Source organism: Hermetia illucens, chromosome 6 (genome assembly GCF_905115235.1).
Source record: "Hermetia illucens chromosome 6, iHerIll2.2.curated.20191125, whole genome shotgun sequence".
In the NCBI taxonomy this organism is placed as follows: Eukaryota; Metazoa; Arthropoda; class Insecta; order Diptera; family Stratiomyidae; genus Hermetia; species Hermetia illucens.
The window spans coordinates 32,721,793-32,737,556 of NC_051854.1; the positions used below are offsets into that span (position 1 = coordinate 32,721,793).

The 15,764-nt window shown below is 41.8% G+C and overlaps 1 protein-coding gene across 15 annotated transcripts in view; it reads right to left on the reverse strand.

Moving 5' to 3' along the window:
• LOC119658934 (transient receptor potential cation channel trpm) overlaps window positions 1–15,764 on the reverse strand; it is a 489,577-nt gene that overhangs the window by 21,285 nt on the left and 452,528 nt on the right. For 11 of the 15 annotated variants that reach the window (XM_038066779.1, XM_038066780.1, XM_038066773.1 and 8 more), the window contains 6 exons: window positions 13,322–13,421; window positions 13,141–13,262; window positions 12,729–12,864; window positions 12,565–12,674; window positions 1,080–1,202; window positions 832–1,014 (listed from right to left, as the gene is read on the reverse strand). In XM_038066779.1, coding sequence (XP_037922707.1) covers window positions 832–1,014; window positions 1,080–1,202; window positions 12,565–12,674; window positions 12,729–12,864; window positions 13,141–13,262; window positions 13,322–13,421 — 774 coding nt within the window. The remainder of the gene's footprint in view (window positions 1–831; window positions 1,015–1,079; window positions 1,203–12,564; window positions 12,675–12,728; window positions 12,865–13,140; window positions 13,263–13,321; window positions 13,422–15,764) is intronic. The other 4 variants (XM_038066781.1, XM_038066774.1, XM_038066772.1 and 1 more) reach the window with 1 other exon arrangement.

Consider the following 15,764-nt stretch of genomic DNA (forward strand, 5'->3'; position numbering starts at 1 on the left):
AAATTGTGAGATAATTGTCTCGATATCATAGTCATATAATTCGCGCTACGGAAAACTATTTAGTAAGATTGGCCTGAACATAGATATCGATGGTAAATGACAAAAAATTCGACTGAAACAACGGCGGCTTGATACATTAGATGATAACTACTGAATCAAGCGCATGTCCAAGAAAAATGGTGAATTCGATATCGACGAGCCTATCACGCTAGTGAGCAAGCTTTCCTGGAAGTTTTAGAAGGAGCTGAAACATATTCAAGGAAATCGGCAATGATGGAACTATGTATCATTTTGGAGTTCATGGCAACCATATATAGTTCTGCACTCGACCGAGCCATTAGATTATCACACACTTGTTGCGATCGTTGCTGTCTTAGGTCAGTCAGATATTTAGTTAGTGGGCAAGACAAGCATTATTTATTTAGTGGATTTTTACTTTTTGTGATTTAGTGCGTCAACAGTATTACAGGCGGTCTAACGATTGATGTTTACCTTTTTAAAACACTATTTGGTTTGTTAGAAAATTGTTAAGCAAAGTTATGTAATCATTGGGTAAATTGATATATTGTATGTGAGTGGGTTGTGACCTTTAGAAACGATTTTGGCGATTGTAGAAAAACACTGAACAAGCAGGCAAGTAGCCTGCAAAACACTATATATACACTAATAAATGTGAACAGACTATTAAATTAAACATTATAACGAACAGAAAAATAATTTCAGCAAAAAGAGACTAAGTTTGTTCATTTCGAAATTGCAGGGCAAGAGACGACTTCTCATCAAATCACTCGATCTTTCTTATTATCAGAAATAAGAAGTTATGATACGTACTTGGAATTGACTCATCTCGTCAGCTTCAGAGACAGTTCGTTGCCTCAGTTCAGCGGGGATATTTGATGTGGAAACTTGTAAATTCTCTTGGGTGTGGGCTGACATAAATCGGTGAATTACAGCTAAATGTGCAAGTATTTGCTCCGCTGACTCCTCAACTTTCCGGATTCTAAAATCAATGTTCTGAAATGAAACAAACCAAGTTTTATTGATATAGTTACAGGCTTATAAAATATCTCCAAAAATACCTGAACCGTGGCCGATTGAATATTTTCCTTTTGGTTTATATCTTCGATTTTTTGTGACATATTTTCAACACGTTCGGTGGTTGATTTAATTCGTTCGTCCGTTGACTGATTCATTAAAATTTCCTATGGAAGAATAAAAACGTTCTGATAGTCGTTATATGTATATTGCTATATATATGCTACCATTGAATCTCATAATTCTTTGTCTTTTCTTCATATTTCATCAAATATAAAATTCATTTATCTACAAGTCAAAGTATAGTTTTTCATATTTTACTTCACGAAATCATATACATATATAGTTAAAAAAGCCCACGGACCCTCTTCCCGCCCAACCGGACCGAGGGGCGACCAACCTAAGGATGGGCTGAAGGCAACATCCAAAGGCCCGCATCACAGCGATGATGCGTTTTAACGCAAAGTGTGTGCGACCATGCGAAAATGTATTGCTACATCTCGATTGTCGCAAACACTTCAGCCAATGACGCGGAGGTCCTACACTACAGAGACATGGATCTTATATTGAAGACAGTGCGGATCAAGACTGAAACCCATTAGGTCAGATTGTTACCGGACAGGAATCTTCGGACTATAGCACAGGTTGCAAGGATAACTGCTTTTTGCATCTCCATGTATAGTCCAGCCCTAAGATCGAGCGTTTTCAGCGCTTTATGTAAGTTCTGCGGGACTAATCCCGTCGCTGAAATTATTACTGGGACTACTTGGATCTTTTGTAGTCTCCAAGTCTGCTTCATATCATCTGCCAAGGGGCCGTAGTTCCGGATTTTTTCGTGCTGTTTTTCAACAGTGTTCCGGTCCAACGGTACGGCTACATCGATTATAAAGCACGCTCGTTCTTCCTTCAGAAGCAGAACTAGATCGGGTCTGTTATGATTAACACTGTGGTCGGTGGCAATAGTGTGGTCCCACAGTAATTTGACCCGATCATTTTCCAAGATTCTCTGCGGAGTATACTTATAGTAAGGATGGTAGGTTGCCACTAAGTTATACTTCAACGCAAGGTTTTGATGGAGAATCTTGCAGACGGAGTTATGACGATTGGTGTACTCGGTACCGCTCAACATCCTGCACGCAGATGTTATGTGCTGGATGGTCTCCTCTTCACAGTTGCATAACCTACAACTGGAGTTGGTGATTGAGGAGTCGTGAAGAATGTACCGTTTATAATTTTTTGTTGGGAGCGAAGCATCCTGAATTGAAGTTAGGAATGCTTCGGTCTCATAGAAAAGTACACCATTTGTCAACCATTTGTTGGAGGCTTCGATGTCAATGCCTGACAACAACAAATTTTTTATATGACCTCCGTGAATGGGTTTTTCTTTCCACATGTCGATCTTCTGTTGGACTGAAGTAACATTCGACATGGGATCCCATTCTCTGCTTCTCAAGTTCAAAGGAGATAATTTATTATCTGCCATGACGGTAGCCTGATGTATTTGGCTAGAGGATTGTTTCTCATAGAAAAACTCACGAAGAGAATGCACTTGATTGTAGTGCAATGTTTTTAAATCAAGTACCCCCCTTCCTCCCTGATGACGTGGGATAGTGATCCTCAATTTTTCGGCAGCTCTATTGTGCATGTTGTTGTTTGCAAGAACTACCCTTACCCGTCTATTGACAGATTCTAAATCAGTATTACTCCACTGTATCACACCGAAAGTGTATAGAAGGACGGGAATAGCAAAGGTATTGATAGCCATGATTTTATTTTTCCCGTACAGCTCAGTTTTAAGGACAAGATCCAGACGCCGTTCAAATTCCCCCAGCAACTTAGATTTAATTATTGCCACAGCAGGTGTTGTTGCTTGCAATATGCCGAGGTATTTGTAGACGTCGTCCGAATCCATGCCCTCAATTCGGATGTTATTTTGGCTGTATCCTTCGTTGTCGGTGTGTTTTCCCCGAACAATTGTTTTTATGCGACATTTCTCCAAACCCAACTGCATGCCGATATCCCTGCTGAACTGGATGGTGATGTCCAGCAAGGAGCGAAGTTGGTTCTCGTCTTTGGCATACAATTTGATGTCGTCAATGTACATCATTCTCCCAGACGCTAGGCCAAGGATCCCAAAACTGAAGTTTACTTCGGCAACTACTAACATCATTGCTGCCGTTGACAGAATTTTGGCTGATCGTTTGGCTAGCGAGATTACTGCTACAGAGGTTCACAGCCTGATCTACGTTGCAGCTGCCACGGTTATTCGTCTCCATAACCAACATCTTAGAGCGAATAACAGAGGTATGCGCAGAAGGACTTTACCGTTCTGGGTGTTTCGACTCAACAAAAGAGTCGAAAAGTTGAGAAAGGAGATTGGTCGTGTGACGCAAGCACTCCTTGGAAATCCATCACCAAGAGTGCACAGATGCGTTGCGAACATCATTGGAAACTACCATCTGTCCAATGATATGCCAATCGAAGAAATCCTCGAGGTGCTGAAGCAGAAACTTGCGGTATGCTCCAATCGCATCCGTAGGTATCAGAAAAGCTTTCAGCGAAGGACAGACAACACCTTATTCTTCCAGAACCAACGAGGATTCTACAAAAATCTCATCAACTCAGGTAGGGAAAGTAACCTCAATCTGGATCAGGCAGAAGACTTCTGGAAAAGTGTTTGGAGCGAATCCAGTCGTTGCAATTTAGAAGCAGCGTGGCTCCCACACCTTATGCGTTCATGCGAGGCCCTCCCCGAAATGACCATGCCTGACGTAACTGAAGTCGACGTTGAAGCAGCCCTTGACAAGGCAGGTAACTGAAAGGCGCCAGGAGTTGACAAGATTCACAACTTCTGGCTGAAGCGGTTCAAGAGCACTCACAGGATATTGGCAAATCAATTTAATCAGATGATTGCCGATCCTGATTTAGTTCCACCATTTTTCACCAAGGGGATAACTTTCCTCATCCCCAAGGAACAGGGTGCCTCTTGCCCTTCAAAATGTCGACCAATTACTTGTCTTCCTACCATCTACAAGGTCTTCACTTCAGTTCTGTGCGCGAACATCTCAAAACATCTTGATGTTCATAAATTGATAGCTGAGGAGCAAAAAGGATGCGCAAAAGGCTCCCGAGGCTGCAAAGAACAGCTTATAATCGATACGGTAGCTGTAAAGCAGGCTGTCCGTCAGAAACGAAATATCTCGACAGCCTACATCGATTATAAATCAGCCTTTGACTCCATATCGCATTCGTGGTTACTACAAGTGTTACGCTTGTATAAAATCAACCCGAATGTCGTTCTTCTTCTGAGAACAGTAATGAAGAATTGGAGCGCGAAGCAATCGCTATCCTCACAAACATCAGGAGAGATACCAATCAGGCGTGGCATTTTCCAAGGCGACTCTCTAAGCCCACTGTGGTTTTGTTTGGCTTTGAATCCGCTATCCCATCTTTTGCATGAAAGTAAATACGGGTTCCAAGTCAAGCATGGCATATTGTCGAAATGTACATTAAGCCATTTAATGTACATTGACGACATCAAATTGTATGCCAAGGACGAGAACCAACTTCGCTCCTTGCTGGACATCACCATCCACGAAGAATACAGCCAAAATAACATCCGAATTGAGGGTATGGATTCGGACGACGTCTACAAATACCTCGGCATATTGCAAGCAACAACACCTGCTGTGGCAATAATTAAATCTAAGTTGCTGGGGGAATTTGAACGGCGTCTGGATCTTGTCCTTAAAACTGAGCTGTACGGGAAAAATAAAATCATGGCAATCAACACCTTCGCCATTCCCTTCCTTCTATACACTTTCGGTGTGATACAGTGGAGTAATACTGATTTCGAATCTGTCAATAGACAGGTAAGGGTAGTTCTTGCAAACAACAACATGCACAATAGAGCTGCCGAAAAATTGAGGATTACTATCCCATGTCATCAGGGAGGAAGGGGGGTACTTGATTTAAAAACGTTGCACTACAATCAAGTGCATTCTCTTCGTGAGTTTTTCTATGAGAAACAATCCTCTAGCCAAATACATCAGGCTACCGTCATGGCAGATAATAAATTATCTCCTTTGAACTTGAGAAGCAGAGAATGGGATCCCATGTCGAATGTTACTTCAGTCCAACAGAAGATCGACATGTGGAAAGAGAAACCCATTCACGGAGGTCATATAAAAAATTTGTTGTTGTCAGGCATTGACATCGAAGCATCCAACAAATGGTTGACAAATGGTGTACTTTTCTATGAGACCGAAGCATTCCTAACTTCAATTCAGGATGCTTCGCTCCCAACAAAAAATTATAAACGGTACATTCTTCACGACTCCTCAATCACCAACTCCAGTTGTAGGTTATGCAACTGTGAAGAGGAGACCATCCAGCACATAACATCTGCGTGCAGGATGTTGAGCGGTACCGAGTACACCAATCGTCATAACTCCGTCTGCAAGATTCTCCATCAAAACCTTGCGTTGAAGTATAACTTAGTGGCAACCTACCATCCTTACTATAAGTATACTCCGCAGAGAATCTTGGAAAATGATCGGGTCAAATTACTGTGGGACCACACTATCGCCACCGACCACAGTGTTAATCATAACAGACCCGATCTAGTTCTGCTTCTGAAGGAAGAACGAGCGTGCTTTATAATCGATGTAGCCGTACCGTTGGACCGGAACACTGTTGAAAAACAGCACGAAAAAATCCGGAACTACGGCCCCTTGGCAGATGATATGAAGCAGACTTGGAGACTACAAAAGATCCAAGTAGTCCCAGTAATAATTTCAGCGACGGGATTAGTCCCGCAGAACTTACATAAAGCGCTGAAAACGCTCGATCTTAGGGCTGGACTATACATGGAGATGCAAAAAGCAGTTATCCTTGCAACCTGTGCTATAGTCCGAAGAGTCCTGTCCGGTAACAATCTGACCTAATGGGTTTCAGTCTTGATCCGCACTGTCTTCAATATAAGATCCATGTCTCTGTAGTGTAGGACCTCCGCGTCATTGGCTGAAGTGTTTGCGACAATCGAGATGTAGCAATACATTTTCGCATGGTCGCACACACTTTGCGTTAAAACGCATCATCGCTGTGATGCGGGCCTTTGGATGTTGCCTTCAGCCCATCCTTAGGTTGGTCGCCCCTCGGTCCGGTTGGGCGGGAAGAGGGTCCGTGGGCTTTTTTTATATATGTATATACCCAACACGGTTAAGAGTCGCTCAACAACATCAGAGCAGCTCTTCGCCCTTGGATGTTTTGGCGGTTATGCCGTCAACCACCAAGGACGGGAGACCTAGGCGTCGTATGGTTTGGACGAACCAACTCAACGAATTTAGCGTCCGCGCCTATTACCGTGTCACGGATTTGGAACGGAATCCATCAGCGTACAGACATCGACTACATGACGCTGAAGTTTACTTCGGCAACTACTAACATCATTGCTGCCGTTGACAGAATTTTGGTTGATCGGTTGGCTAGCGAGATTACTGCTGCAGAGGTTCACATCCTGATCTATGTTGCAGCTGCCACGGTTTTTCGTCTCCATAATCAACATCTTAGAGCGAATAACAGAGGTATGCGCAGAAGGACTTTACCGTTCTGGGTGTTTCGACTCAACAAAAGAGTCGAAAAGTTGAGAAAGGAGATTGGTCGTGTCACGCAAGCACTCCTTGGAAATCCATCACCAAGAGTGCACAGATGTGTTGCGAACATCATTGGAAACTACCATCTGTCCGATGATATGCCAATGGAAGAAATCCTCGAGGTGCTGAAGCAGAAACTTGCAGTATGCTCCAATCGCATCCGTAGGTATCAGAAAAGCTTTCAGCGAAGGACAGACAACACCTTGTTCTTCCAGAACCAACGGGGATTCTACAAAAATCTCATCAACTCAGATAGGGAAAGTAACCTCGATCTGGATCAGGCAGAAAACTTCTGGAGAAGTGTTTGGAGCGAATCCAGTCGTTGCAATTTAGAAGCAGCGTGGCTCCCACACCTTATGCGTTCATGCGAGGCCCTCCCCGAAATGACCATGCCTGACGTAACTGAAGTCGACGTTGAAGCAGCCCTTGACAAGGCAGGTAACTGAAAGGCGCCAGGAGTTGACAAGATTCACAACTTCTGGCTGAAGCGGTTCAAGAGCACTCACAGGATATTGGCAAATCAATTTAATCAGATGATTGCCGATCCTGATTTAGTTCCACCATTTTTCACCAAGGGGATAACTTTCCTCATCCCCAAGGAACAGGGTGCCTCTTGCCCTTCAAAATGTCGACCAATTACTTGTCTTCCTACCATCTACAAGGTCTTCACTTCAGTTCTGTGCGCGAACATCTCAAAACATCTTGATGTTCATAAATTGATAGCTGAGGAGCAAAAAGGATGCGCAAAAGGCTCCCGAGGCTGCAAAGAACAGCTTATAATCGATACGGTAGCTGTAAAGCAGGCTGTCCGTCAGAAACGAAATATCTCGACAGCCTACATCGATTATAAATCAGCCTTTGACTCCATATCGCATTCGTGGTTACTACAAGTGTTACGCTTGTATAAAATCAACCCGAATGTCGTTCTTCTTCTGAGAACAGTAATGAAGAATTGGAGCGCGAAGCAATCGCTATCCTCACAAACATCAGGAGAGATACCAATCAGGCGTGGCATTTTCCAAGGCGACTCTCTAAGCCCACTGTGGTTTTGTTTGGCTTTGAATCCGCTATCCCATCTTTTGCATGAAAGTAAATACGGGTTCCAAGTCAAGCATGGCATATTGTCGAAATGTACATTAAGCCATTTAATGTACATTGACGACATCAAATTGTATGCCAAAGACGAGAACCAACTTCGCTCCTTGCTGGACATCACCATCCACGAAGAATACAGCCAAAATAACATCCGAATTGAGGGTATGGATTCGGACGACGTCTACAAATACCTCGGCATATTGCAAGCAACAACACCTGCTGTGGCAATAATTAAATCTAAGTTGCTGGGGGAATTTGAACGGCGTCTGGATCTTGTCCTTAAAACTGAGCTGTACGGGAAAAATAAAATCATGGCAATCAACACCTTCGCCATTCCCTTCCTTCTATACACTTTCGGTGTGATACAGTGGAGTAATACTGATTTCGAATCTGTCAATAGACAGGTAAGGGTAGTTCTTGCAAACAACAACATGCACAATAGAGCTGCCGAAAAATTGAGGATTACTATCCCATGTCATCAGGGAGGAAGGGGGGTACTTGATTTAAAAACGTTGCACTACAATCAAGTGCATTCTCTTCGTGAGTTTTTCTATGAGAAACAATCCTCTAGCCAAATACATCAGGCTACCGTCATTGCAGATAATAAATTATCTCCTTTGAACTTGAGAAGCAGAGAATGGGATCCCATGTGGAATGTTACTTCTGCCCAACAGAAGATCGACATGTGGAAAGAGAAACCCATTCACAGAGGTCATATAAAAAAGTTTTTGTTGTCAGGCATTGACATCGAAGCCTCCAACAAATGGTTGACAAATGGTGTACTTTTCTATTAGACGGAAGCATTCCTAACTTCAATTCAGGATGCTTGGCTCCCAACAAAAAATTATAAACGGTACATTCTTCACGACTCCTTAATCACCAACTCCAGTTGTAGGTTATGCAACTGTGAAGAGGAGACCATCCAGCACATAACATCTGTGTGCAGGATGTTGAGCAGTACCAAGTACACCAATCGTCATAACTCCGTCTGCAAGATTCTCCATCAAAACCTTGCGTTGAAGTATAACTTAGTGGCAAGCTACCATCCTTACTATAAGTATACTTCGCAGAGAATCTTGGAAAATGATCGGGTCAAACTACTGTGGGATCACACTATTGCCACCGACCACAATGTTAATCATAACATACCCGATCTAGTTCTGCTTCTGAAGGAAGAACGAGCGTGCTTTATACTCGATGTAGCCGTACCGTTGGACCGGAACACTGTTGAAAAATAGCACGAAAAAATCCGGAACTACGCCCCCTTGGCAGATGATATGAAGTAGACTTGGAGACTACAAAAGATCCAAGTAGTCCCAGTGGTAATTTCAGCGACGGCATTAGTCCCGCAGAACTTACATAAAGCGCTGAAAACACTCGATCTTAGGACTGGACTATACATGGAGATGCAAAAAGCGGTTATCCTTGCAACCTGAACTAATAGGTTTCAGTCTTGATCCGCACTGTCTTCAATATAAGATCCATGTCTCTGTAGTGTAGAACCTCCGGATCATTGGCTGAAGTGTTTGCGACAATCGGGATGTAATACATTTTCGCATGATCGCACACACTTTGCGTTAAAACCCATCACCGCTGTGATGCGGGCCTTTGGATGTTGCCTTCAGCCCATCCTTAGGTTGGTCGCCCCTCGGTCCGGTTGGGCGGGAAGAGGGCCCGTGGGCTTTTTTATAGATATAGATATATAAATATTCATCTGTATATGCAACGAGTTTACTTGCAATAAACCGTCCGTAGACGGTCATGGTATCGCTCATAGATTTCGTTCATATGTAGGATACAATATCGTCCATCCTGATGTAGGGGCAAAAATTCTTCGGCGGATTCTCGCACGCGGCCAAGTTTTTGTATTTTTCCATGCTAAGAACCCAGGTGTTGTTTCTTCTTCGTTTGTTGGTGCTGACGTTGCCACCATATATTTTGTCTTGTATTCATTAACGTGCGGCCCAAAATGTCGCGCCGTCTGCTCCATCTGGATACATCATAGGGACCACTTCATCATCACAACATCATCGTGGACCGTTGTTGATGCTGAATGATCTCGCTGTTGCTTCTATCTGGTTTCGCACATTCATCGGGGTCAGCAGTCTTATCAATTTCGTCGGGATACCGAATTCTCCCATGGTCATGTAGATTTTTTCCCTGGCTTGGCTATCTTACCCGGCCTTGAAGTCGGTGAAAAGATGGTGTAACTGATGGCCATATTTTAAACCTTTTCCATTGCTTGTCGCAGAGAGAAAATCTGATCTCTTGCTAATTTGCCTGGAGTCAAGAACTGTATACAGGAGGAGAAAATCTAGCGGTAGAGACGCGTGGAATGTCATTGTGTATTTTTGATCGAGGTGATTAAGGTGTTGGTGTGTCGATGCCGCTTAGATGGTTTTTTTGTGTGTGTTTCCCCATCTCATGAGGAAAATCATAAACCGCTGTGCAATGCCATATGCCCGTAACCACGTGGACGCACACCAATGCACACCAGACTTTATGCGGGTAATTTATCTTCCGCAATTGTCGTCTTACCCATAAAATTTCGAAGAATGCGCTGGGAATTGAATTTCCTTAATACAGTTTCCTTGCCTGAAGTGAAGCCTCTTTGGTAAGGGCCGATGAAGTTCTGGATATATTGGGCTATCCGGTGTAGCAAGATAATTATGAATGGACCAAAACAAGTAAACGTGTGCACAGCCTACATGCGAAAATCAAATTCGCTAAAATGCAGCCCAAACCATTACATTCATTCCTAAATTTGTGATGAGATTCCTCAAAATTTAAGTTCAACTTTATTTTATTTATTTATTTATCATACCAGGCAGAGACTTTGGCATCTTTAGTCTAAATGAAATACTAATCCAAACAAGCTATAAAGATTTGCCTATTTCCCATTAAGTGCCTTAATCGAATCGATGGGCCCACTAACCTGCACCTGTGGCTACCTAGGGAAAGTTCTCACTACACTATCAACTGCCAGCTTTTAAGAGCAGAGATTTGCATTGCCGGCAGGCTGTCCCCGGACTTCATGACTCATCAACAAAGTTTTAAGCACTTTGTAGGGCCCATTTTCAAAATTAAGTTTCTTTTTATTTTATAAACTAAGAATAGGCTTCTTAAAAATAGATTTTAGCAATTCCAGGTAAGCAGCCCTTAACGCCGCAAAACCATCAACGACGCCCAGCGTATTAACGACATTTCCTAGGATGACGTGGGGTCGAAGTTGCCCATAGCATCCGATGACGAAATTAACAAGAACTCGAATCACAGCAACAAATGCCCGCGGAGGTCAGCGAGCTCGATGACATGCGAGCTACGTATGATGAAGTTCTGCAACAAAATGAGAGCCAGCGCACTCAAATCGAGCTGCTGACGAAAACGAGCAGCGAATTTAGGGACAGCGTGAAATCCTTGCAATCTATGCTGATGACAGCATCCCCCGCTGTGACAAAAATGATCAGCGAATTTAGGGACACCGTGAAATCCCTGCAATCTATGCTGATGAAAGCATCCCCCGCTGTGAGTTAGGGACAACAAGCTGGTGCCGTAACCAAATCGATAGAAGTACACGCTGACTTCCTTCCACTGCGCCAACCATGTCGTCCCGTTCTACTGTGGGCAGAAAAAGCCCAAAAAGCAACAGGTGAGCGCTGAAAGTGTAAGTTCTCCCCAAGTGTCAGTGCCTCCTCTGCTAGTGTCTTCCTCCAATTACGACATATAAGCAGCTACTGAAATCGTAACCAAACAAGGATCCTTCGCTCCCTATCAAATTTCTAATTGGTCTTTTTATAGCCAATTTTGAAAACTCTTCGAGTTCCACTGCTCGCCGATTTGGAAAACGTATTTTCGAGAAAAATGCCTTTGAAAGATATAACTTTTCGAAATCATAATCATATATAATCATCGAAATCATAATCATATATAATAATAATGGCGTAACAACTCAAGTGGATCATGAAGTGTGTTAGAGGACTTCATTCAAAACCGTAACGGTGGTCAGCATTGCGCTCGTTCGAGATTATTACCCTGATTTGACTCAGGTATTCATTCACAGCTGAGTCGACTAGTATCCGACGTCAAATCACGATACAAATGCCACTGCCACCTATGAGATTTGAACCGCGACCGCGACAGCCTTGTACTTTAACTACTCAGCTATCCGGAAATAATAAATCATATGGTTCGTACAATTTTTTTTACTTCACTCTGCTATCCCAGCATCATATAGTTGCCCTTCTATAACCATATTTTATTAGGCGAAGATGGCTTTTTCGGTTTCTTACCAGGGCAGGAGCAAATCGTCAGACGCTGCCCTGGTATAAAACCGTAAAGTCGCCTTCGCATAATATTTTTTAAAGTTTGGTCGCTAAGCCCTAAAAGAGGAAGTAAGTTGCTCCCCATTTGGTGCGGTCCAACATCGAGTGGATGCGGACTTAGGGCCTCGCAATCCTTAAAAAACATATTCTATTCTTACAGCTTTTTTCTGGGTTCTGTAATGTCGCGCCCAGTCTCCTTGCCATATTGAAAAGTGAGTGGCTGGAAAAACTGATTTTAAAAATATTTAGTTGTTGTAGTTGTTTTAATACAAGATCGCTATTGATCATGAACCAAGCGCTATGCTACCGTATTTTAAGCCAATAAAAAGAAAAATGAAAATAAAAAAAAAATGTTTACATATAAAGCATATAGCAAAACTCGTTGCATTGAGATGAATTATATAGACAAAACAATATGTTTTATGTTTGATATATTTTATCTCATCTCCTTCAAGTACCTGTTCATGAAAATAGCCTTCAATGCATTCCTCCTCGAAATCATAAAGTCGTTCAAGATCATCCTTCTCTAAGAATAGTTTCAATCCGTTGTCACGAGGCACCTCAAGACCTAAGAAAGTTTGGATCAATTTTTGGGTCGAGCGTTAGTAAGCTGACTACTAACAAAATTGTTTACCTTTAGCCTTCCTTATAAAATATTTGAGCATAGAATAAAAGTGACAAAAAGCAATTAATGGCGGTGGCAGTACTGGCTTTTGTTGATATTCCATAACGACCGTGAAACGTTGAAACATCCAAACCTAGTTTAAGGTGTTTTTAGAAGATAGGCAAAGATTAACGGAAAAATAAATAAAAGGAAATTATAGATACATATAAAATAAAACCAGTAATTCAAAACTTAAAATCATCTTTCGGACTTGATAAAATTGAAAGCACATAGATTAGAATGAAGTTAGTGAAATCCACTCCCATTCAATTTTTTCTAACATCTCAACGTTTTCATTAATATTGGTTAGTGATTTTCGTTTATCCATGGTTGAAAACCTAGAGGCACTGAAAAATATATTCAATGGTACCTGGTGTGAAACCGCATTTACTTCTATGAAGATATTGTTGAATACGGCAATCAGTAAGTTAATGAGTAGAATATTAGCAATCAAAAGATACATTGACATCGTTATGGGAGTTACCCAGTGGCCTAGAAACAAGGAAGAGAAAATTAGATAAATTGAGTATGGCAACTTCATAAAATCTTACCAGTAACGCAAGCAGGCTGAGATGGGTCTTCCCCACAAGGGGGATCAATGTCGTCAGCGAACACCTCACCATATAACATGAAGTAAGGTTGATAATATACCTGTAAGAATAAATGGAATTTATTGGAGTCTATTGATCAAATAAGTCACGTGCGAATTTTTCACTCCCGTTTTTCGATTAAATATTTTGGCAAACCCAGATAAAGGAGGAGTTTTTGAGGCAGCAAAATAAAAATAATATGCTGACATCAGTGAAAAAATAGTCAAGTACTCAAAAAACCCTCTCCGATTTTCCCCCGCGGCAGACTGATTAAGAACACGTATTCAATTTCGTTACAAAAAAATTACCATGGCATCTAGAAAGCCTCGGAAAAATACTAGGTCCTCCGCCGTGGAAGGATAAGCTCTGATGCTGTCCAGAAATGAGCAAGGGTTCTTGTTGGAATGGCGCGTTAAGATTTAAGCGGAAGAATCCGAGTCATACAGATCGGTGTCTGCATCCACCCTATATTGGTAGCCACACTGATACAACAAAGGAAATTCTAAGATCCCTTTAGGTGAAGCACATCGATATTTGTGCTCTCCAAGTAACTGGATGATGTGGCGCAGAGAGTTATAATTACGGGGCAATATTTGTGATCGGTTATCGTTTAAAAATGTTTGAAATATTCCGTATAACATACCCTGAAAGCTTTAAATCGAAATTGGGATTTTATAGTTATAGCCTTCGAAGTGTCCGTACCTCTACCAGAAGGAGACCGTCGATTATTTCATAATCTCTCTCATTCTGATTTGACGATCGACTGCTATGTATACAGATATACATGATCAAATATATTTAGTTTACAGTTAAGTGCCGAAATCTATGGGAAAAGAGTTTTTCATCTCGAAGCCAATTGGCATCCCGGAAGACATATGGAATACAATGCGAAGTCAACCTTTTCTTTATCGCAAACAAAGAACGCCGAAACAGAGAGATCTGTAAATAGATTGCAAGAGCGCCGGGAACGCTCGTGATAGAGTGGGTAGACGTATAGGCGGAGCTTTGTTATTAAGGAATGATTGAATAGACGGCACGGTGAGACCAAGTATGATCTTGCCCAGTTTCTCGCAGCATAGAGGATATCGTCAGTACTTGTACAGGTTTAAGTTAGACACCTGACTCGATTGTCCAAACTGCGGTGGAAAAAGAGGAGCAGGATCCAGATCACGTATTCTTCCACTATTCAAGATTCATGGAAGAAATGAGAAAGCTAGAGAAAACTCTACGTGAAGTGCTCGCACAAGAAAATCTGGTGCAGAGAATGCTAGCACGTCAGGAGGATTGGAATGCAATCAACTCGATAATCGAATCTATCCAGAGTAAACCGCAAGAGGTAAGAGATACCATGGACGCCGTTCCGAACGCTGTGTTTAGAAGAAAGAAGACCAAGCCAGATTAAGCTAACTCGGCCCCATGATGTAATAGCTTATGGTGGTTCTACGGGGCACACATTGGCGTGTCCAGACCAGTGCCTTTTGAAGATTTCCGCTTTCACACAAAAAAGCTAGATAGACAGAAAATGAGCTAATTTTAAGAAGCTTTTGTTTTGCACAATAACTAAAAAACAAAGGGTGAACCAATTTTAATGCCGTTTAGTTACAAACAAGTCGGGAAACCGGAAGCTGGACGCTTCAAGTACGAAAGGTTTTGTGTATTTATTAGTACGTAGCACGTAATATATGCATATATTATGTGAGAGTGATATTGACATTGATAGTCTTCAATTTTCAAAGAAACAATAACTTTGACGTATTATAACTTTGTTGGTAATAGTGCGATTTGCATGATCATGCTCTACATTATAGCCTACTGCAAAATTTAGTGATGCTAGGATTTAAGGGGGGTTTCCAGCCAATTACAAAAAATTATAGTAATATACTATTATTAACTTTATTTGAACAGATATCGGTATGAAAGGTATTTCGGAGCCAAGGCACCATATAGTGGCAACCTCCTGATTTTTTTTCAGATTTTTGGGTTGGGTGATTTCTGAGAATAGCCCCCTTAAAGAAATGATCATTTTCAACCCCCCGCACTCCCTACCTTTTTAACAAATGTCAAAATTAAGACCGGCTTCAAAAAGTACTAATCAAGACTTTTAATTCGATACTCCACATGGTTATATTTGATGAAAAAAAATTTTACACCCCCCTTTTGCATGTATGGGGACACCCCTTTAAATTCAACGTAAAAGGATGTAACTCACTGTATGCATGAGCGTTCATAGTTCCCACCTTTCCACCAAATTTGGTGTCAATCGCTATAACCATTTCCGAGAAAAATGCGTGTGACGGACAGACAGACAGACGGTAAACCGATTGTAATAAGGTTTTGTGTAAACACAAAACCTTAAAAAGAACTTGAAAAAGGACAATGAATATTTAAAATTTGGACCAATTTG